Source organism: Sorghum bicolor, chromosome 10, assembly GCF_000003195.3.
Source record: "Sorghum bicolor cultivar BTx623 chromosome 10, Sorghum_bicolor_NCBIv3, whole genome shotgun sequence".
NCBI classification, from domain to species: domain Eukaryota; kingdom Viridiplantae; phylum Streptophyta; class Magnoliopsida; order Poales; family Poaceae; genus Sorghum; species Sorghum bicolor.
This window is the reverse complement of record NC_012879.2, coordinates 50,181,848-50,204,829: the sequence shown is the minus strand read 5'-3', so window position 1 is coordinate 50,204,829 and position 22,982 is coordinate 50,181,848. Positions and strand designations below refer to the sequence as shown.

The following is a 22,982-nucleotide window of genomic DNA, read 5'->3' as shown; positions in this document are numbered from 1 at the left end:
TATTAGCATATGATGAGAATTCACGGTGTTGCATGATTTTTCTATCCGTACGAGAATATCTTAGCCGCATCACGGGCATAGACAATAAAAAAAATAGTTGTGGAGGATTTATGTATCATGCACTTATTTTGACATTGTTACTAAATTTGACGTTTATTTATTTGAATGTGGCTCGAAACATTATGTTGCTAAGCCAAGTTAAAATTTATTTGTCTTTATTTCGACCAACTATTTTTTGGTACTCTTGTTACGTTGAAAATTTGAGCTCCTAACCTGCTATTTTTTTATTTTTATTATGTTGAATTATGTTAAAAATGAAAAGAATCATGTAGCAACGTACGGACATTTACCTAATATTTCCAATATTAATAATCACAATCAAATAGCAAGGCTAACCATACCAAACACGCAAACACACACACCAAATGACCATTAGCTAGGGTCCAATCCAGAGGCACACTCTAGTACCGTACCACAGTACCAGTGCCACCATTGTAATGCAGCCATCATATGCCAATGCCAATGCCAGTGACACAAGGCAATATGCAGACTGCAGTTTTTCAGTGTATACATGCTGAGTATGTGTTATCTGGACTATTCATATAGCGTATCGAGATATGTGTCATTTAAAACAGTAGGGTTTCACGTTAGGTAGTGTATGTAACACGAATCTCAAAGCAGTTTTGAACGGTACAGATAGCACATGCTGAGTATGTACATGCTATGATACATTATTGCAACGTGCATGGCCCCATAGTCAAAGGCAGTGGCTGAGTGCCGCACAGCCACAGGGACACCCTGCACGCTCTCCACCTCGTGGTGATCACTGGTCAGGGGCCCGTCGAGCCAATGCAGTCTATCTGCTGTACAAGCTCCTCAACCTCTTCGTCGTCCATCTCCGCCCACGGCTCCGCCTCAGTGGCAGCTGTAGCCGCAGCCGCGACGAGCTCCTCAACCTCTTTCTCGTCCATCTCCGCCCATGGCTCCGCCGCCGCCTCAGTGGCAGCCGCGGCCGCGACGAGCTCGTCCACCTCGGCGTCGATCTCCACCTGCTCCTCCCCGAGCAGCTCGTACCACATCATGTCCGTGGCGTTACCGGCGTCAGAAATCTGCGCCGCCGCCTCGACCTCGGCGCCCGCTGCCAGCGCCAGCTCCTCGAAGGCGAGGACGTCCGCTGCGTCCGGCGCGGTCGCGGCCGCGGCAGCGTCGAGCAGCCGCCGCTTCCTGCCGGCGGCCTCTACGTGCGCGCCGCCGCGGCCGCCTTGGCCGCGGCGCGCCAGCAGGCCGTCCAGGAAGGCCGGGCTCCTGACGGCGCGCGCCAGGGAGGCCGTGCACTGCTCCTGCCGCCGCTCCGTGCCCCGCACGCGCCGCTCCATGTCCAGCAGCTGCGCGCGGGCCTCCTCCTGCTCGCGCCGCAGCCGCGTCAGCTCCCGCGCCAGCGCCTCCCGGTCCCGCCGCAGCCTCTTGAGCTCGCTGTTATCACGGTCTCCGCCGCCGCCGGCCCCTGCCGAAGACGGAGTAGACGCTGTGGATCCCGGGCGGCGCCGCTGGATGTTCACGAGGAGGGGCCGCTGCCCCGCGAGGAATTCGGCGTGCGCGAACTCCCACCTGTCAGGGCTCACCTTGCGGAATCCCTGCACGACACGCGCGCGAACAGCAAGCACGTCCACGATAACTTTAAAATTAGCAAAGAGAATCAGCTAGCAAATCGATTAGAGAAGAATAACATTAGTAGTATATTATTCTACTACACTAAGATTGCGATGTTTGTTGTTAATTACGAATTGAGATGTGATTACGGACGTAGGTGTTGAGCTGCCGGAGGAAGGTGGAGAAGTTGCCGTGCTTGAAGCGGCGGGGAAGGTGCCCCGCCGAGAAGGCGTGTGGATCCCAGACCACGAAGCTGTTCCGCGCGGCGCCCCACGAGATCACGCCGTCCGTCGCCGGGTCCTCCACAAGCTCGAACGTCTTCGCCAGGAACGGCGGAACCGCGGACCCCGCCGGCGTCTGCCAAGGCTCCGGCGCCGGCGCCGGCGCCGCGCCGGCGGCTCCCGGCCAGTGCCCGCCAGCAGCGTCGCCGTCGGCGTCTAACACCACTACCACATCGTCGTCGTCCTCCTCCTGCTTAACCGTCACGGCTGGGCGCTCCATCCGGCGGAGCCGCGGAGGGCGCGCAGCAGGTGCTGCGATGAGTTCGTCGCGTTGAGTAGTAGGCTGGTGGGTGGGTTCGGTTGGTGTTTTGGCGGAAGACATGGGTGGTGTTCTGCTATTTATAGGGAGGGGATGGAATGTTCTAGAAAGTACGAGAAGGAAGGGATGGAGGAGCAGCCGAGCAGGATCGGCGTGAGATATTTTCTTTGGAAGCTGCTCACGGGCGCCAGAGCTCGCGGAAACGGCCTAATTTTTTACAATTTAGCTTTTTTTTATTTTTTTACATTTGGCCCCCAGCTTTTTTTTATTTTTTTACATTTGGCCCCCTAAAAAATATATACTCATCTTTGGATTTAGAGGGTCGGCGCCAGAACTTGTGGCTCCGAGATAACACGTTTCGGCGCCATAGATCTTGGTTTCGAGGTGTCTACCCACCTACAGCATGACATTCTAAGTAACACTAACGTGGCCGGTATCTCGGAGCCACAAATCTTGGCGCCGAGTTCGGAACCATAGATCTTGACGCCGAGCTCAGAAGAAGTAGGTGAAAATAATATAGACGAGCGTAGAGGATGACCTTGCAGCAGGTGTAGGTCCTCTCCTCTGCACGCAGCTTTCTCGCAATCTATGATGGCTCACTAGGGCCTTATTTTGTCAAACATTGAATTAGTTATCGTGATTTATAAGTAAACTGTGTAATTAGTTATCTTTTTTATCTATATTTAATGTTTCATGCAAGTGCCGCAAGATTCGTTCATGCAAGTGCCGCAAGATTCGATGTGACAAGAAATCTTGTAAAGTTTTAGTTTTTTGGGTATATCTAAACAAAGCCTAAGGCGTATGCTCAATAGTAGAAGTAGAAAAGCTACTAGTCATGATGTGTGACAGCATACATGGCTACAGTAGGTATAGGCTTCTAAAAAAGTTTGTAAAAAATTTTAGATTCCCAGTAACATCGAATTTTATGATACATGTATAAAATATTTAATAAAAATAAAAATAATAATTAATTATATAATTTGTTTATAATTTACGAGATGAATCTTTTGAGCTCAGTTACTATAATTGAACAATATTTGCTAATGCCTTGTTTAGATGTGAAATTTTTTTGAATTTCGCTACTGTAGCACTTTCGTTTGTTTGTGGTAAATATTATCCAATCATCTCCTATAACTAAAAAGACTAAAAGGAAGACCACCATATGGTGCGACATTTTTTCGTCGCTTCTGTCTCCCCTCCGTGCGATCGTCCCCTCGCTCTGCCGCACGCGAACAAAAGGAAACATCGCCACCGCGCCCGCGTTCCGAAGGAAACCTGCGTTCAAAGAAACTCCATCAATCATGCCGCAGCAGACACCATCCCCAACCCCCAACCCCGCGCCCGCATCCGCTCCTAAGCTTCCCGTCCCTGCGACCATCCGTGAGCTCCCCGTCCCCACTCTCTGCGGCCGCATACGCACCCGCTCCCCGTCCCTGCGGTCGCTGGCTCGCCCGTAGACGTCGCTGCTCCCCATCCCCGCTCGCTTCGGCCGCTTGTAGACACGCCGAGGTCGCCCAGATCCGCCGCGCCGCTGGCATCCAGTGCAAGGCCGTGCAGCAGATCACGGGGAGGATATCAATGGCTTCGACTACGCCTCTATTAGCGTTTCTTAGCGAAACCACTAAAGATAGAGTTTGAGTCCATCCATAATGATAACACTAGAAACATTCTTGGCATATCCTAACCACCATCACTTCAGAATGATAACCCAAGGCTCTTTACGGTGCGGGCCTAGGCAGTGCAGTCTGGTACTGATGATTAGTAATGCCAGATTGGCCTTCCTAACCATCCTTACTTACGATATGCAAAGCTGTGGCCCGGCGTCAGGTGAGTGCACAAGGATTACAATCTTTAAGTAAAGGTACTTAGGTACGCCAATCGATAGCTCAGTATGAAATAAGAATAACTCTGCAAGCACATAGAACTATCATTGTAGCATTTCAACCCGTAAATGGGTGTCGTATTTATAATTCCCGTAGGAAGGCATTTATATCTGACATGGTTATAACATGATTACTTATTAAAATGCATGGTAGGCATAGAGTAAACAGGGGTAAGATATGATATTTGGAGATAGTGGACACACATCTGGGTCATCCTTAAGGATAAAAGATAAAATAAAGAATAAAAGAATATAACTACTGAGCAGGCATGGTTCGTATATAACTATGCTAAAAACTATTAGTAAGTCATCTAACTAGCATGTCTAGAGATAGGATCAGGTTTGAGATGATAGGAAGATCCCCATAGCTGGTCTGCCAGCAAATAAAGACTTTACATGACTCCTACCGAATATCCGAACGTGGGGGAATACGAAGGATGACAGGGCTGTCACCACCCTGCCACCTACCCCTCTGCCCGTGGGATACCCGCATATCCACTGATCTCCGCATACCTGAACACCATGTTCACGTATTTGGAAACAACTCTTAACCTCCACAGGCCCCAACCCTTCGGATTGACAGGCTAGGTTAAGAGCAATCGGAACAGCCCAGTGAACCATCATCTCATCCCTAATTCTACTTGTATTCATATAAGTTAGATGAACGATGAAGAACAGGGATGAATATATCAAGAACATAGCACAAGAACTAAGAACTAGTTCATATACTATGAACATGATATAGACATAACTATACTCTAGTTCATAAGCACAATTATATAAAGATAACAATAACTTGCTCATGGAAGAAGACTGATTATGATTCATACCAAGAGGATCCTTTCTTCCTAGGAGACAAGCTCTCCTTGGTAGCTCTTGCCTTACTCTACTACTAGTCTAATACTAAAGATACAAGTGAGAGGTGTGAGGAAATGTAGACTCCAAATGATGTGTGTTTTACAAATGAGGGGGAGCCATCTATTTATAGCCCAACTAGGACGGTTCGGGGGATCTAAATATGGTAGTAGGTGAAACCGTCCTATGCATGGCGGCATGCAACCGCCAGAGAAAGGTGGGGCCGGTTTGCCGCCACCAAGGTTGCGCCCGCAACCTGGTGGGCCCCACCTGGCCACCGCCTTCGTGTGGCTTGCTCCCTGCTGGACCTCCTTTGCTGCTTCGGTTACGATTGGGTCCAGTTCGATGTTGAAGGTGGGCTTCGTGTTTATTTTTGATTGCGCACTTGTGAATTCATCTTTTTTAAATTGCGCTTTCTTTATTTTATTGTTTTCTTCCACTTGTCACATTATAAATTCTGCAAAACAAAATACCATGGTACAAGTGGAACTATGTCAATAGCAAAAGCATATGTGATTTAAATATGTTTATTCCTCTTCTTTTTAGTCTAAGTTGGCAGTATAAAATCCTCCATAGTGACTGCCAACAGCCTCCATCCTCAGCCAGTGCTGGGGGCTGCTGGTGCGACATGAGCTGCAGCGACTTGTCTCTAGACGAGATGGAGGCCACGGTGCGGAGGACGGAGTTTGTTGTGTTCGATCGGTGCGGCGCGGACGAGGACGGTGAGAAGGGGAAGGATCTCACTGTTTGTGATGATGGTGAACCTGAGCCTCGCCTGGTGTTGAAAGAGAAGCATGGTGCCTTCGGGGACAGCTTGTCGGACTGCAATGGAGCGCACGCCGACATCGATTTCGTCGAGGAGTTGCCATGGTTGAGGTACCACGGATACGAGTATGATGATAGCTTGGATGATGAGATTTTGGAAGAACAGGTTGTTGGAGCAGAGTTTTCTGTGGAGCAAGAAGAGGGACAAGGAACATCTGGTAGATCCTTTGATGAGTACAAAAAGGGTGCTGCTGAAGAACAGGAAGAGAAAGAGAGCGATGAGGAAAACCCAGCGAATTTGGTCCGTGACCAAGAGATCCTTGCAGATCAAGATGAACAAGGAACATCTGCTAGATCCTCTGATGGGTACAATGAGGGTGCTGCTAAAGGACAGGAAGAGGACGATGAGGAAAACACATCGAATTTGGTCCATGACGAAGAGATCCTTGCAGATCAAGGTGTTGCTGCTTGCAGAGTGGAGGCATGTGAGGAGCTAGATGGAAGAGATGATGACAACATTCTGGAGGCATCTGTTGAACAAGGGACGACAGAAGAGAAGCTCTCTGACGATATCTACAAATCTCAAATACCTGATCAAGAAGTAATAGCAAGGGCAGGTGCTATTCTGGAAGATAGCTTCAAAGAGGATGTTTCATCGGACCAAGAGGCAAATGATGATAATGAAGATGAGTGCCATGTGGAATCTGATGGCGAATCAGATGTTCCTGGGGAGCACGATCTGGAGGATCAACAGAGCATGCCAGACGATGGCTCTGAAATGGAAATTTCTGAGGACACTATCTCTTGAGATGGATGCAAAGAGGATTTTTCTGAGAAAGTAACCTCCACAGCTGTGTTAGCAGGTGAAATTTCTTACTTCAGTTCAACTGATTGTCGAGATGTTGATATCAACAAATTAGTAATCGATAACCTTAACCAAAATGATTGTACTGCAGACAATGTGTTTGAACAATATGACAATTCTGTGGATGATGAACCTGAACAAGATAGCAGCCTTGCTAATGCTCAAAATGAATTGGGTAATCCAACAAGCAAAAATGAAGATGCTTTTGAAGAAACTACTATTGTGCAACAAATCGATCAAGACAACAATGCAGATACTCAAAAGGAATTGGAGATTATGACATCCGTTCTGGAAGAATCTGGTATGTGCAGTGCTGGGGGCTGCCGACCGGGTATGTGCAGCTGCCTGTGGGCATCGTCGGGCCGCTCCTACTCGATGGCCAACACCAAGGAATGCCTCATCTGAAAGGTCCAAATGGCTAGAGGGGGGGTGAATAGCCTATTTAAAATTTCTACAAACTTCACTAAGCAAGTGAGTTAGTAAAACAAATGGCGAAGCAATTCTAGCACTAGCTCAACTAAGCTATGCAAGCCACCTAAACAAACTAGTACTAGGCTAAACACTAAAGAACAACAACAAGAGAACTAAGCTAAACAAGCTACACAACTAGCAAGGTATGCACAAAAGTAAAGGAGAGGTGAGTGATTGTTATACCGACGTTGTAGAGTAGAAATATAGCCAATCAAACAATCACCACAATAAGAGAATCCTCGGCAAGAGATGACACAAGATTTTTTACCGAGGTTCACTTGCTTCCCGGCAAGCTAGTCCTCGTTGTGACGATACACCCACTTGATGGATCACGAGCTAATTGGCAATCCAAAGCCAAACCCTCAGCGGGTGCCGCACATCCACTCACAAGATGGGGATCCTCCAAGCCACGAGCAATCCACTAGAGTAGCCAATTGCGATCTCCCGCAGGGAAGGCTCAAGAACCCCTCACAAAACACTTGGTGAGGCTCGAAACAATCTCCAATCACGAGCTCAACACCACCGCTACTCCAAGCCGTCTAGGGCATCGGGAAACACCCAAGAGTAACAAGAAATCCGCAGCAAACTCAAGAATCAAGTGCCACTAAATGCAACTCTCAAAGCAATGCACTTGAATCTCACTCAATCTCACTAGGATTAGCAAACAAGCAAGGAGATGAGTGGAGGGAGTGTTCTCTAGCTCAATGTATGTCTCAACTCTCAAGTAATCAAATGTGCAAGAGCTAAGCTCCCAAAGCCGGCCACCCTCTATTTATAAGCCCCTCAAAGAAACTAGCCGTTGGCCACTTTCACTGGGCTGAAAACGGGAGCACCGGACGCTACTAAGTGATCACCGGACGCTCGACCCCCAGCGTCCGGTGCACTGGAGATGACCACATGTCCGTCCTGAATCTCGCGTGTCAGATCCTAACGGTCACCTGCGGATCACCGGACGCTCTGCAGGTCCACACTGGACGCGTCCGGTGCACACCGCACTCATGCGCAGAGAGTTTGTCAAACTCGCGACCTCACCGGACGCTGGGCACCGGACGGTCCGGTGCTCACCGGACTCGTGCGCAGAGAGGGTTGCAAAAACCCCTCACACCGGACGCTAACCACCGGACGCTCTCAGAGTGCGTCCGGTGCTCAACCCTAGCAGGGTCAAGCACACCGGACTCTGAGGCCAGCGTCCGGTGCCTCCGCACTCAGCGTCCGGTGAGTGTTTCTCAGTGAGAAAACACTCCCGCGACTTCTCCAAATTTCCCACCGGCGCAATAGAAAATATACACTTAATTTTCTCAAAAGCGCCGAATCCCGCCGAGCTTGCGAGGCGGGATTCGGCGCTTTTGAGAAAATTAAGTGTATATTTTCTATTGCGCCGGCGGAAGGGAGAGAGGAACCCACACCCCTCTCAACCCTAGGAAAAACACCTCCTTTGCAAAAGTGCTAACACCAACAAGTGTCCACCACCAAAGTGCAAGTGTGTTAGCTTTTCTCAAACATTTTTCCAAAGGAGTTAAGTTAGCACTTTACTAGATCCTAATGCATATGCTCAAGATGTAGACCTAGTAGCACTTGATTCGAGAGATGACCGTGATTTCCCCTCTTGATAGTCGGCTATCTATCCTAAACCCGGTCAATCACTTCTCTACTCATCTTAGACCAGCAAAAGTAAAACCCTACGTTTATACCTTTGCCTTGATATCTTTGCTCCTCGTCTATCATCATGATCTCCACATCAAGCTTCATCTCTTTGTAGTCATGTGGCCACCTCTCCATGCCACCATGCACCTTCATCACATGTGTTGCTATGCCTAACTCAAATCACTTAAACATAAGGCATTAGCAACTTGGTGTCATTAATTACCAAAACCAAACTTGGGCTTTCACTCATCACCAGCACCAACCAGTCCTCGGGCTCCTCAGCCCTCTCTTCTTTCCTTGTGTGCCCAGTCACCCTCACAACTGCGCACGAGATCCCTAACCAAACCCTAGGCGAGGTTTGGCAGAAAATTTTCGCTTGCTACTGCTGGCCACGACCTTACCCTTGAGAAGATGTGAGATGGAGAGGGGAGGGAAGGTCGGAGGAGCGGATGAATTGGTGCAACTCCCGGGTGAGGTCAAGCATCAACGCCGGTATAGATATTTTACTGAGCTTTCAGCCTTGCGCTTAATCACTAGATAAAGTATCAATATTTGTTCAATTGTTCCACATTGAGTCTCAAAAGTCCCTTTATAAAAAAACAACTGAATTATTAGATTTGATGGAAGAACATCTAGGGTATATACAAAATCTATTTAATGAAAGTACAATATTTAGTTAGCTAAAATCGAATGTTTTACTTTCCTGACTGAAATGTGCTTATGTTGATACTCTGAAACTATTTATGTCTTTATAGGTTCACTACTATGATTGGTACTGGTACTACAGTTAAAGTCATGTATTTTGCTAAGTGAGTATGTCAGCAGTGGCGGAGCTCGTCCATTTTGATGCCTAGGGCCATAGTCAATTGACGAGCTACATCACTGACGATCAAAGCACATATACCACCCGTACCGAGCTAAAATACCACCCGTACCGGGACTAATATCGATAAATAACAAAACAAAGCTCATAGATGCATAAGGTTAAATGATATCTTGATTTCGTATTTAAATCCATAATAAAATTGACATAACATGATAGTGGTTAAAAGAAATACCTAACTAATTATGATCTGGTTCACCCTCGCCTCTCATATCTTCATCAAGAGCTTCATATGAACCTGAGCCTACATATGGATGTGGTGTTTAAGAACATTAGCAGTGCAGTCCATAAACATCCATAAATATAATTGATCACTTGGCAAAAATGATAATAATATATCCAAGCAAGTAAGCAACATACCACTTGCTCTAGTTTGAGACAATGGAGGTAACTTGTTCACCCGAGACTTTAGTTCTTGAAAATGATATAAAATGTCATCATCCTTGATGTTTGCAAAGACATCTCGCTCAATATAACAAACCATCCTATGATTCAACCATTCACCTCCCATCTTATTTCTTAACTCATTCTTCACAAATTTCATAACTGAGAAGGCTCTCTCAACAGTGGCGGTAGCAACTGGCAAAGTCAAGACTAACACAACGAGACGATAAACCAATTTAAAAACGGTGTCTCTCTCAGTTTGAACCATCTTAAAAGCAAGATCTCCAAGGTCGTGACAATCAGCAAAGGTAGAATCATTTCTCACTTCACCAATGAATAAGTCAATTTGATCTCTAAGGCGTAAAAGTTCATATGGGGAGAAGTCATCTTTATAAATCCCAGCTAGCTCTAGTATTTTGGATCTGTCATAGTTGGCAAAAGAATTCCTTGGATCTAGACAAGCAATGCATCTCAATAGTTGAGTAGATCTTTCAGCAAAGCGATTATTCATTTCCACAATAATCTGATCATACACCACATTGAATATTTCATACTTGAAATGGTGATAGTAAGTCACTAATTGCCCTCCTCGTCCCCTTGCACGACCCCTAACAGTTATGGTTTCTTCCATATTTGGTATTGTGATATGATGTGACAGACAAAAGGCCTTTACCTCCTCAAATAGTTCTTCCCAACCATTCTCACGTACCTCACTAACTTGTTCTAGTGTTGTCCCAATCAATCCTATAGCCCGAATAATGTTCTGATCTTTCTTTTGCAAGCATTGTGACAAATCATTAGTTTTTCCTAATAATCGGATCATGAGAAACATAACAAGCACAAATTCAAAGGTCTCCATTTGTTTCAGCAAACCTGAAGCCACGTATCTCTTGTCCCCATTAGTGGTACCTCAGCAATATTCTCTAGTACCTCTAGAATAGCATTCCACATGAGATAAATGCGAGACAAGGTTTTATGATGTGAACCCCATCGAGTATCCCCTGGTCGTGCAAGGTTGGTTTCCTGGTTTTTCCCTCTCCCTGGAAAAATCTCACCTCTCTCCAATTGATTCACAAGTTGCTGCATTTTTATCCTTATTTTTGTACCATTCTAGCATCTCTAAAAAGTTCCCCTTATTGCTTGAGCTAGAGGATTCATCATGTCCACGAAAAGCATGTGCTTGCAATAAAAGGAACCTTATAACTCCCAATATAATAAGCATTCGCCCTTTATATTCCTCCTCCGACTTCTTACTACCACGGTTAATCACATGTGTCACACTTTGTCTTTGGTTTTTGAAGTCCTCATAAGCCCTCCTAGACTTATTGTGATCTATACCATTAGAGTGAGCATCAATCAATTCACGCCCATCCTTCCATCCACGAAACCCATTAACCGTGAAAGCATCAACACCAAAATTTTCAGCTCTAGGTTGTTTGAAGAGATAACAATAAAAACAAAATGCGGCATCTTTTGCAATACTATATTCCAACCATCCATGATTATTGAACCATATATCATGAAATGACCTATTGCGATTGTTTATCTTCCTTTTTGGATAACTATGACCTTTTGGTTGGCATGGACCTTTAGAAATATAAGCTCTTCTAATTGCATCCCTAATGTTTGGATCCATTTGCTCAATTGGTGTCCCAAGCCCAGGATCAGAAACAATGTCATCAGCACTAGCAGCAACAGGGGGATTATTTTGCAAACCATTTGCACTGATAGGTACTTCTTCTGCTATTTCTGGTTCTTCGACAACCTGTGCATCTTCTTCTACTTCTGATTCTGGTTGTGCAAATGCAGATGGTTGTGCTGGTTGTATAATTGGCGTAGGAGCCGGAGTAAAAAAGGATTTTATTGTTCTGCTACTCCCAGTCCCCTGCCTGCTCCTCTTCATTATGCAATTCTAAGTATCTACTCCCAAAGTTCTTTCATTCAATTCCTACTAGATCTGGAACTGAAAGAGTTTAACATCAAATTAAAATTACAACTTCAGAAGCGATGGAAAAAAGGCAGATTATAATTAGAAATTAAAAAAAATTACTGACCGGCAAGTAGTAGATGCAACTTCAGAACTTCAGTCTTTCAGCAGTCCCCTGGTCTTCGATCATCAGGTGCAAGTATGCAACTAGTAGCTACTGGCAGCCAGGGGTGATCCAGCGTGCGGCATGCCTCCGTCTCCGTGGCTCTGTGTCCCTGCTCCACTGCTCACGAACCAGCAAATGGGAACGGACGTGCGGTGAGCCGGCGGCAGCAGATACGAAGAGTCGGAGGGAGAGCAAGAGTCACGACTCGCGAACAGGAAAGGACGTGCAGATACACGGTGCGGCGCTCGCGCTGCCTCCTTTCCCTCTCGGTCTGTCTTCCTCTCTGTTGGGCCAACAATTTCAGCCCAATACCTAGGGCCAGGCCAAGGAACTATTCATATTCTATAAATTTTTTTGGGCTGCGACTAGGGCCGTGGCCCTACTGGCCCTAGCCCAAAATCCGCCCCTGTATGTCAGATTTTCTAATATCGCTCACTTTAAATTTTGAAACACAGTGAATGAACTATTTGCCATCATGTATAGCACTTGCCTGATGTGATGTCATGCTCTCAGTCTTGACCAAGTAATTATTTTTGTTTGTTGTCTTACTAGACAACAAATTTTTAGGGGAAGAAGAGAAACCTGTAGATCTGTTTTAGTTTGTTTTCTAGTAACCTGCAAGAAATTTGCCTCCCTCATTAGTTGTCTTCTTTAAATTTTATTTGGTGGCTTGTCCTTTGGGTTGGAATCCTGTGCATGTTGACTTTTTTTGAACACACTGAGTATTGCCTAATTCTGAAATCTAAAATGTACATTGTCTCATGATCTAGCTGGAATGCTTTATTTTATAAGAACTTATTAAAACTGCATATGTCTCCTTATCATTTAACTGTTGTATGTTGTCAACTTGTCATACATTCAAATGACCAGTTAGAATCTCAGAATTTTGTGGTGTTTGTGTTTTTTAGATCTTATATCCATTGAACTTATTTGTTTATTAATCTGCATGGTAATGAAGGTATCTCAAAAAAATCTACCAAAATAAGAAACAAAAATTGAGATGGTACTTATTTTTATTTGGCCATGGATATATGTTTGGACACAAGAAGGAGCTTTATGGGTACCAACCAAGTTAAATCATGCAGCTTTATCCAGAAGTGCTTGGAGATAGATGCTAATGGTTTTTTTATTTATGTGAGCTTATCTGCCTACCTTTGCATTCTTAGTTGGTCCAATGTCATCTTCATTGACAGAAAATAGGGTTTTTACAGTTTAATCCCAACTCATGTGCAATGCTCTTTTTAGGATATCGCACAGGGACATATATAACACATGGATGGATATCGCACAGGGACAGATATAACACATGGATGGATATTGCTCGGGAGCCAAAATGTGTGATTCAATTTAGATAGATTTACTGATGCTCCTTCTATTATCTGAGGTACTGGATAATATAAAGAGTAATGATTTTATTTAGCTCTGTTATGGAACTGTAGATATCTTTGTTTCTATTCAAGTAAAGTTATTTGCTACATCTTCTCATTTTTATACAGTCTAGCTTCTATACCTTTTAATTTAGCAGTGTATTAGACAATATTGCTCCCATGTGTAATGAAAACTAAAATAAAATATTATGAATAGTTGCTGGTTTATACCCAGGACAATAAATTTAAAATCTTAGTGCACATATCAGCATTGACCAATTCAAATGTAATTTCCTTTTATTTATTACACTGTATGAAATATGATGGCATTCATGAAGGGCTCCATCCAATGAATTGCTATCTTAGATAGGCATGTATTGACAATTGCTCCACCAAGAGGGTCGCGTGATGAGGTGGTGTGCATTAGCATATGCTTTCGGGCTATGAGAAGTTCACACACAGGCAATTGAATTAGACGTTCTTCCATTGGGGGCATCAGGTGAAGTTGCCAAATTGTTTGTGTTCTGAATATTAGTAATTTGTTAGATTTATTTAGAGAATTTTTAGCATTGAACATTCAGAGTAGATATGAGATATCCACCTCCGAGCTCTAAGGTTGGTAACTTTTGATCATTGCCGTGCTTCATGTTTTCTACAACCAGATATACCATTGATGTTTATTTTTGGCTAATTATTATCTTGATAAGTGTTGATCATTTCTGTTCAACTCATTCATGAATTAGTTTTAGCCTATACAATTGATGAAGCTCAAGTGCCATTCTATAACTATGCTTATTAAGACGGAGAACTGAGCGGGAGACGGAGGCTCCTACGATAAAGCCACCGGCAGACGACTCTACCACGACCCCTGCAGCAAAGCTGACAGCTACTTCAGCCTGCGCAGTCAGTTCAGTGATAGGGTGGTAGAGTTCACAGATCTATGTGGTATCACTGGTTGGTGGCACTTGACCCTTTAGTACCACGGCTATTGTGTGCCATCAAGGCATTTGTTGCCAGCTGTAGTTCTATATATTTACACTCCATTTACTAGTAAATTCTCAAATAATTTCTACTCACCTGTGATTGGTGGATAATTCATATGATTCTTTTTACTCCCCCTGTTCTAAATTATAAGTCACTTTTGTTTTTTTCTTACATCCATTTTGCTATGCATATAGATAAATAATATGTTTAAATACATAGCAAAATGAATGAACCAAAAAAAGTCAAAGCGACATATAATTTGGAACGGAGGGATTACTTCTGATATATGCCCACTGATTTATTGGTTTTGATATTGTTGCTAAAAATACATGGAAGTTCAATGATGCTTGATTTTTGGCTATTGCCATGACGATTTGCTTTATTTATATCAGGCTAGAAATTTCAGAGTATTTATCTGTATGGCATAGAGTCACTTTTTGTAGCATTGATTTCTCATCGATGTCAACGTGAAATTCCTATGGTCATAGCATATATTTACATGTTTACTAGAAAATGTCCCCTTCTTTTGCATACAGTGATGAATGAAAAGTCACAAAGTAACTAAATAAGAGTAATCATGATGCATGAACTGCCGCCATTGTGCTAATAATTGTTTCAACTTTTATATGCTCAAAAGCTTTCCTGTTCAGTAGTGATCAATTGCACCAGCTGCAGCTGCAAGCTAATTGTACTACCATCTACATGTTTTTCTTGTGGAAATGTAGGGGTGTATGTTAAGTTATTGGAGTCTGCTGTCTCTTTTGCATTTTTAGCTGATAGCTAAATAATAAAAGCCACTTGTTTTGTACTTGCATTTAGTGCTTCTACTTGGACGAGAGGCGTGGGCTGATTTGCGTGCTGGTGATAGTGGTCATGCTACTTGTTACATACTGTTGTAGCAAAGGTATGGTTTAATGAAAACCTCTAATCTTTTTTTGATTTGGTCATATTGCTCAATGGAAAGTACTCTTCTATTGTTCTTGAAACTGCTCACTAGTCAGTAAATTAATAAAATCAGGTGGCAGATTGCATAGGAACTTCTAGATATCCATACCCATTTGGTCTCTGCCTCCTAGGGGCTCTTGTCGCTGCATCAACACAGGAAAGAATTCAGTGCTGCTCACAAGAAATTTTGCAAGCTTAGGGCCATATGTTCCGCCTCAAGGTAGGTAGGGGCTCGACGCCTATAACTGATTTTAGATGTCTTAATTAATTTTTGGAGAAAGAATGAGGGAGTGTTGATAATGAATCTAAGCTTTGATGAATGTAGCTAGCTGTATCTCCGATGTTCCAGATGCCCTGATTCACTACCTCCTTAGAATTTGCCCCTGGTTAGTCCTGATGCACTATATAGTGTTTTGTATCCATACTATGCAAACTTTCTATGAAAACAAAAGGTATTATGTATGAGTCACTAATATGTGAATATTATGTTGGTCCTGATATTTGCATTTAAACAAATAAATTTCATTCAAGTTTCTTGCTTCAAAAGAATAAATTTCATATGCAGTTACTTGCATATGTTTTTTATTATGGTATATTCACCATCCATTTTAGGCGGATGAGCATTAATAGGGACCAGGGGAACTTGTGTTCCCAAAAAATCATTTCTCGTTCTAATAGATGTTAACCAGTGGGAAACAAAGATAGCATTAATTTTTTTAATTCATTGTAAGTCCATATAGAAGTTATAAAATCTATGGCCTATAACTATAGCATATTGTTTTTTCTTTTCTCGCACAACTATCACGAGTACTTTCAGTGTATCATGACCGACATGATAGATATTGTTGAAGGAAAATCTCATGCGGAAGGTATAACATCCGTTGTAACGCATCGATACGATCCTAGCTATGATATAGCTAGCTAATGTTAGGATATTGCTTTTAGATTAATTTGGTCTAGATATGACACTTTGTTTTTACTAAATGTCACTTTAATGTTAGTATATTTAATTTTTGCAGTATCGTTATCTTATTATGCGATCCTTATGATTTTAGTACAAATTGTTAGTTATCCCGTAGCAACGCACGGACACACTACCTAGTAGATTAACTAAGGTCAATAGATTTGTCTCACGATTTACAGTTAAACTGTATAAATAATTTTTATTTTTATTTATATTTAATGCTTCATGTATATACCACAAAATAAAAATGAGAGTGCTACGGTAGCCATAACTTTATGTCTCAATCTTGGAGGATAACCGAGGTGACAGGCATTGGTCCTCTCCTCTTGCTGGCTCACTGCGCCGCCCACTCCGGCTTGCGGATGACCGGGGCTACAGGTTGCCTGCGTACGAGTCCAAAGCTACTATCGTCAGTGACAGCTAAGGCCTTGTCTAGTCTAAAAAAAATTTGTAAAATTTTTTAATTCTTCGTGATATCAAATCTTTAGATATATACATAAAGTATTAAATATATAAGAAAATAAAAACTAATTGTACAGTTTGATCGGAATTGAAGAGACGAATCTTTTGAGTCTAGTTAGTACATGATTTGATAATATTTGTCAAATATAAACAAAAATGGTACTGTTCTTATTTTGCAAAAATTTTTGAAACTAAACAAGGCCTGAAGGACTGGTTTAGGCCTTGTTTAGTTCACCCCGAAAATTAAAAACTTTTTAAGATTTCTCATTACATCGAATCTTTAAGCATATGCATGAAGCATCAGATAAAGACGAAAACAAAAGCTAATTGTACAGTTTGTCTGTAAATTACGAGATAAATCTTTTGAGCCTAATTAGTTTATAATTAGATAATATTTATCAAATAAAAACAAAAATGATACAGTGCTGAAATCCGAAATCTTTTCGGAACTAAACAAGGCCTTAGTTGGCGATTTTTTTTTTTGACTTTAACTACTTATAGCACTTTTATTTATATTTAATAATTATTATCTAATTATAAATTAACTAAAGTTAAATATATGGCGTAGTCAAATATAACATGATCACCTAAATTACAAGTTCACCATTCATTTATCCTATCCTATAATATATTTTTTTATGATTATCAGGTTTATATTGTAGTAGCAAATATAGTTGGAGCCTATATGTATATTTATTTATCTATTTTAAGTATATTCATTCAAAATTATCAAATATTATAAATCATCTATATATAAATACTTATTTAAAATATTGTCAAGCATTTGAGGATGTCGCATTTTTTATCGTGCTCTCGAGTAGTTTTTTTGTTTGTATTATTATGGCCTTGTTTAGTTCTCGAAAAAATTTGCAAAATTTTTCAGATTACCCGTCACATCGAATCTTTAGACGCATGTATGGAGTATTAAATATAGATAAAAATAAAAACTAATTGCGCAGTTTGGTCGGAATTGATGAGATAAATCTTTTGAACCTAATTAGTCTATAATTGGATAATATTTATCAAATATAAACGAAAATGCTACTAATTTCCAAAATTTTTTTAAAACTAAACAAGACCATATCATAGCTACCTACTATAGCTACTCTATGCTAGCTTTGAGGTCTAGGCTACTGCCAGTGTACTAGCTAGCATGCATGAGCCAGCGCATGCGGCGCGGAGCCAGCATGCCTGCAACAGCACTGAGAGCAGACATGTCTTGTCGTGTTTGTATGGCTGCGAGCTCGGCGTCAAGATGCTACGCTGTAGGTGGATAAATATCTTGGAGTCAAGATTTATAGTGCCGAGACGTGTTATCTTAAAGCCACGAGTTCTGATGTCGACCCTACTAGGTCAAAAGATGAGCCACGAGTTCCTACTAGGTCAAAAGATGAGTATATGTTTTTAAGGGGCTAAATGTATTTTTTTAAAAAAAGACTAAATTGTAAAAAATTAGCCGGGAACGGCTGGGCCGCGAGATACTCGTAGTTTTGCTGCCTTGCTGATGCGTCGCGTGGTCATTGGATTTCAAGTTTTTTATACTTTCTTTTTCTTTGCATGATTTTTTTTAAAAGTACTCCTCTCTGCGTGATTTGATTTAATGGATGTGATGTGATATGAGTGCTAGTTGCCAGAATCATTTGGATCTATTAAAATATCGTTTTAATTTTTTAAATTTCTTGTTTAACTCTTGGCCCTATTTAAACTTTTAGCTTTTTACCTGTGTGTTATTATAAAAGTTTAAAATAATTTATATACTATTGAGGTTTTAAAAAGCTCCTCAATATTCTTGTATGATTTTTTTTCCAGATGCCACTATGGGCCTTGTTTAGTTCATCCCGAAAACCAAAAAGTTTTTAAAATTCTCTGTCATATCAAATCTTTCGACACATACATGAAGCATTAAGTATAAATGAAAATAAAAACTAATTGTACAGTTTATCTGTAAACCGTGAGACGAATCTTTTGATCCTAGTTAATCCATAATTGTACAATAATTGCCACAAACAAACAAAAGGGCTTGGCGAAATCTAAAATCTTTTCACATCTAAACAAGGCCATGGTCAATTTTGCTTGTAACAGCAGGTAATAAACAGGAAAAAAAACGATTTTACCCTCAATTATAAAACGCATCAAAATTTTCATTCTTCCTTTAGGTGTCACTATATTCCTATGATTAAAAAAATCACCCTTTTCTCGATGCCATTATGATAAAATTCATAGCAACAACTATGTGTGCATGTAAAAAACTTTAATAATTGTAATAATAAATTTAAAATTGATCCAAAATAATGGATAATTATGACAACTACAACAAGTATTTAAACTAAATACATTAAGGCATAAACGAGGTCCAAATTTATCATGACGTGCACAGTCAGCTTGCTGTGGTTGTGAAAATCTGATTTCACGTCATGATACATTTGGACCTTGTTTATGTCTAAATGTATTTAGTTTAAATACTTGTTGCGGTTGTTGCAATTATCCATTATTTTGATCGATTTTAAATTTATTATTATAATTATTAATTTTTTCACATGCACTCATAGATGTTGCCATGAATTTTGTCATAATGATAGAGAGAAAAGGGTGATTTTTTTAATCATAGGAATATAGTTGTCGGCGTCTAGACTCGTCGTCTAAACACTAACGAGTGATGAGTCTGCGTGTCCTCCTAAACCCGGATGGTGATGCAAGAGGAACACAGAGAATTATACCGGTTCGGGCTAAGTGTGCCCTACGTCCAGTGTGAGAGTCGGGGTCTCTATTGCCTTGCAACTAAGGGTGCTTGTAGTAGGGGCGTACAAGCTGGTTGCGAGAGAGGGTTAAGTTCCAAGTCTCGGCTTTGCGGGGTGGACAGAGTAGTGCTTGCTACCCTCGAGCGTGTGTGCGTGTTGTCTTGCCTTGTATTTTTGCGTTGTGAGCGTGTTTTGGATGTGTGCTCTGGCTCCTCTTTTATAGCCACAAGGGGTCGCAGGGCTTTTACATGTTTTGACTCGTGATCTACCTCTAGTAAATGGTGAAGTAACAGTTCCGACCCTATGGAGGTTTGCCCATCTCATCCTTGGGGTATGGCTGACAGCATGGTCGCTCCTGTGAAGGGTTGCCGAGCCCTGTTGAGGTCGTGGGGGTTGGGTCGGTGATACTGCAGCGTGTCCTGTAACAGTAGGAAAAGACAGCCACAGTGACGCGGGTTAATGTCTTCCATACCTCTTTTTTACTGTGAGGCGGTACCTCACAGTGAAAGAGGTAAGACTATACAGTGGCTGGGGTGGTTGGAATAGTTGCCGTCGTGCCCTGCCGCAGTATGGGGATCATGGTGGGTGTCACATCGGAGTTACGGTCGTCGTGCGTTGGAAGCCTGGCTCCGAGATGGAAGCTCGGGCGAGGCGGTGCTTGCGTCCAAGCCCAAGAGGGGTCGGGCGAGGCGGAACTTGCGTCCGAGGCCAAGGGGTCGGGCGAGGCGGAGCTTGCGCCCGAGTCTCGGTACTCTCAGGTGCTCGCCTTATCCTTTTTGCGATTTTTATTCCTTTGATTTGGGTATCCTTTTTAGGGTACCCAACAATAGTGGCACCTAAAGAAAAAAATGAAAATTTTGATGCATTTTATAACCGAGGGTAAAATTGTCTTTTCTGCTGGCCGTTACCTGCTGTTACAAGTAAAATTGACCAAAATGGTATCTGGGGAAAGAAAATTTCATACAAGGGTACTGAGGAGCTCTTCAAAACTTCGATGGTACGTGAGTCATTTTGATCTTTTATAATGGAAAAAGTCTACTTACCCCCCTGAAGTATTAAGCTGTGTCTAACTTAGACCCCCAACTATAAAACCGGGTTTCCTACACTCTAAACTTTGTAAAACCAGACATCTAACCCCCTGGGGCGGTTTGGGAGGCTGGTTTTGCCACGCTGGCGGCCAGCGTGTCAGTGGTTTTGCCACCATGGCGCAGGGATGCGATGCAGGGGCTGTTTGGCTCGCTGGCAAGCGGAGCCCACTTGTCAGGCGACACCCCTCAAATTCCCCGAGCTCTTCGAGGTTGTGGCAGGCCCGGAGGTCCAGCACCTGGAGCTGGCGCAGCTTGCCGATGGAGCTTGGCAGGAACTCGATCCTTGAGATGCCCCAGAAGCTGACGTACGTGAGGTTCCTGCAGCTCTCCATGTCGCGGAACCGCTCCACGTCGCTGACCTCGATGTGGCTGTCCATGGGGCTGCCAGCTGGCGATCTGCTGGGCGGTGCTGCCCGAGCTTCAGCACGCGCAGGTCCTTCTTGCCGGCGAACCAGCGCTCGACGTACTTCTGCCCGATGTTGTATATATATGGCTCTCACCACGGCTCTGAACCCGGCCGCCTCCTGCTGCTGTGCCTTGCCGCCGCGCAGGCACGCGCGGTGCGCGAACTCGACGTCGCCAGAGTTGAGCAATAAGCTCGTCGAAGCGGCTCTTGCCCTCGTCGGCGGAGCGGACGAAGCCCTCGGCGACCCACCAGTGGAGAAGCATCCGCTTCTTGATGACGGCGCCCTCAGGGAAAGCGGCGAGGCAGAGAACGCAGCCGCGAAGGCGGGCCTCGAAGCTGCCCACAGCGAGCCTCAGGTGGCTCATCTGCGGGCCATGGCGGATCTCGCCCATCCTGTTGGTCGTCATCACCATCGTCGCACAAGACACCTGTGACCGTGAGGGAGATGCAGTGGAAGGTTCACCTTCACCCCCTGCCCAACCACCATCATCATCGCCGCACTCGCTGCGGATGTTGTAGGACTCTCGAATGGCGGCCTTGATGGAGCCGATGCCGGCGTCGACAACGAGCAGCCTGGCGTGGATTTGCGCTGCGTCGGCCGGTTGCTCGTGCTGGAGCGCGTCGTCGAGGTGCTGCTCGACAGGGTCGAAGCTGTAGCGGATGCGCTTTTCGACGTCATCTATGCGGCGGAAGACGCGCTCTAGCTGCACCATATCCTGGCGAACCTTCTCCAGCAGTGCCCGGCATCGGGCTCGTAGCTTGGCGTCCTCTGCGGCAGAGCTTGCGGGGACCGCCGGAGGCGGCGGCGGCGGCGGTCCTTGGCTGTCAGTGGGACTGGGACCAGAAGGCGATGCGTTCGATTCGAGCAAGGCGCTGATGTTGGCAAGGGAGCAAGGAGCGGGACGAGGATGTCCTCCTCCACGGCGAGAGATGTGGCGTTTCCATGAGCTGGGACAGACATAGCTAGCGGGCCGGGGGTATTTGAGGGGTGTCGCCTGACAAGTGGGCCCCGCCTGCCAGCGAGCCAAAGCAGCCCCTGCATCGCATCCCTGCGCCACAGTGGCAAAACCACTGACACCCTGGCCGCCAGCGTGGCAAAACCAGCCTCCCAAACCGCCCCAGGGGCTTAGATGTCTGGTTTTGCAAAGTTTAGAGTGTAGAAAACCCGGTATTATAGTTGGGGGCCTAGGTTAGACACAGCTTAATACTTCAGAGGGGTAAGTAGACTTTTTCCCTTTTATAATTGCAGACAGGTAAAAAGTTCTTAAAATTTTTATATAAATATTATTTGTTTTATTATGACTTATAAAAGTATTTTAGCAACAATTTATCTATTTATTATTTAAATAAAAGTTAAATAAGATAAATGGCCAAATAAGAAAAAACGAGCCTTCCAATGAAAAGGAGAGTAAATCAGTAGGTGATTTGAACGCGAGTTTGGGTTGGGCTTGCCCGGGAGCTGGCCTGGTCCATGGATTGAAAGGAATTTAATGGGGGCCTATCTTAATGTGGATTTTGATAGACAACGGTTTAACTGATTTCTTTTGCGAGAGTTTAGTTTTCTCTATTAATTACTCTCTCCATTATAAACTATGAGATGTTTAATTTTTTATCTCAACTCTCAAGTTGGACAACTTGTTTTATTCAAAAAAAATGTGTAAACATAGTCAAATTTAAGTCATTCTTGAAGAACTTTTATTAATAAACCAAGCCATGTTAAAAGAAGTAATATTTTGCACAAATTTTTGAATAATATGAGTAGTCAAATTTGGTGTTAAAAAAGTCAAACATCTTATAATTTGGTATGAGTTGAGTATAGAAAATAGATTTGTATATTCTACAACTCTTAAGACTGTCTGATTTACCTTCCTATGCAATTTTGAAAATAATTTTGGCTAATATGGCGACATGTACAACTTTTACGATAGTTCAAAAAAGTCAATTAGACTTTATAAAAAGAATTCTATAAATATTTTTAAAATAAATATCCAAACAC

General features: G+C 43.3%; 2 protein-coding genes and 1 pseudogene across 2 annotated transcripts; all 3 read right to left on the bottom strand.

Annotated features, from left to right (window-relative positions):
* On the bottom strand, positions 619–2,541 carry LOC8061989 (putative heat stress transcription factor A-6a). Its single transcript, XM_002437126.2, has 2 exons — positions 1,804–2,541; positions 619–1,634 (listed from the first exon to the last, which is right to left on the bottom strand). The coding sequence occupies exons 1-2, from the start codon at positions 2,251–2,253 to the stop codon at positions 831–833; spliced, it is 1,254 nt and encodes a 417-aa protein (XP_002437171.2). The 5' UTR covers positions 2,254–2,541; the 3' UTR covers positions 619–830.
* On the bottom strand, positions 5,470–11,842 carry LOC110431168 (annotated as a pseudogene).
* LOC8076732 lies at positions 16,627–21,933 on the bottom strand. Its single transcript, XM_002437125.2, has 3 exons — positions 21,081–21,933; positions 20,764–20,998; positions 16,627–16,675 (listed from the first exon to the last, which is right to left on the bottom strand). The coding sequence occupies exons 1-3, from the start codon at positions 21,697–21,699 to the stop codon at positions 16,627–16,629; spliced, it is 903 nt and encodes a 300-aa protein (XP_002437170.2). The 5' UTR covers positions 21,700–21,933.

What these genes read in the sequence shown, in the direction of transcription:
- LOC8061989 (XM_002437126.2), bottom strand. Translation starts at nt 2,253, where the DNA reads ATGTCTTCCGCCAAAACACCAACCGAACCCACCCACCAGCCTACTACT. An exon ending in TCCGGCAGCTCAACACCTAC is followed by an intron (nt 1,635 to 1,803) that starts GTCCGTAATCAC and finishes CGTGTCGTGCAG; the next exon opens with GGATTCCGCAAGGTGAGCCC.
- LOC8076732 (XM_002437125.2), bottom strand. Translation starts at nt 21,699, where the DNA reads ATGGTGCAGCTAGAGCGCGTCTTCCGCCGCATAGATGACGTCGAAAAG. An exon ending in CGGCCGGGTTCAGAGCCGTG is followed by an intron (nt 20,999 to 21,080) that starts GTGAGAGCCATA and finishes CGCGTGCTGAAG; the next exon opens with CTCGGGCAGCACCGCCCAGC. An exon ending in GAGCTCGGGGAATTTGAGGG is followed by an intron (nt 16,676 to 20,763) that starts GTGTCGCCTGAC and finishes ACTCGTACGCAG; the next exon opens with GCAACCTGTAGCCCCGGTCA.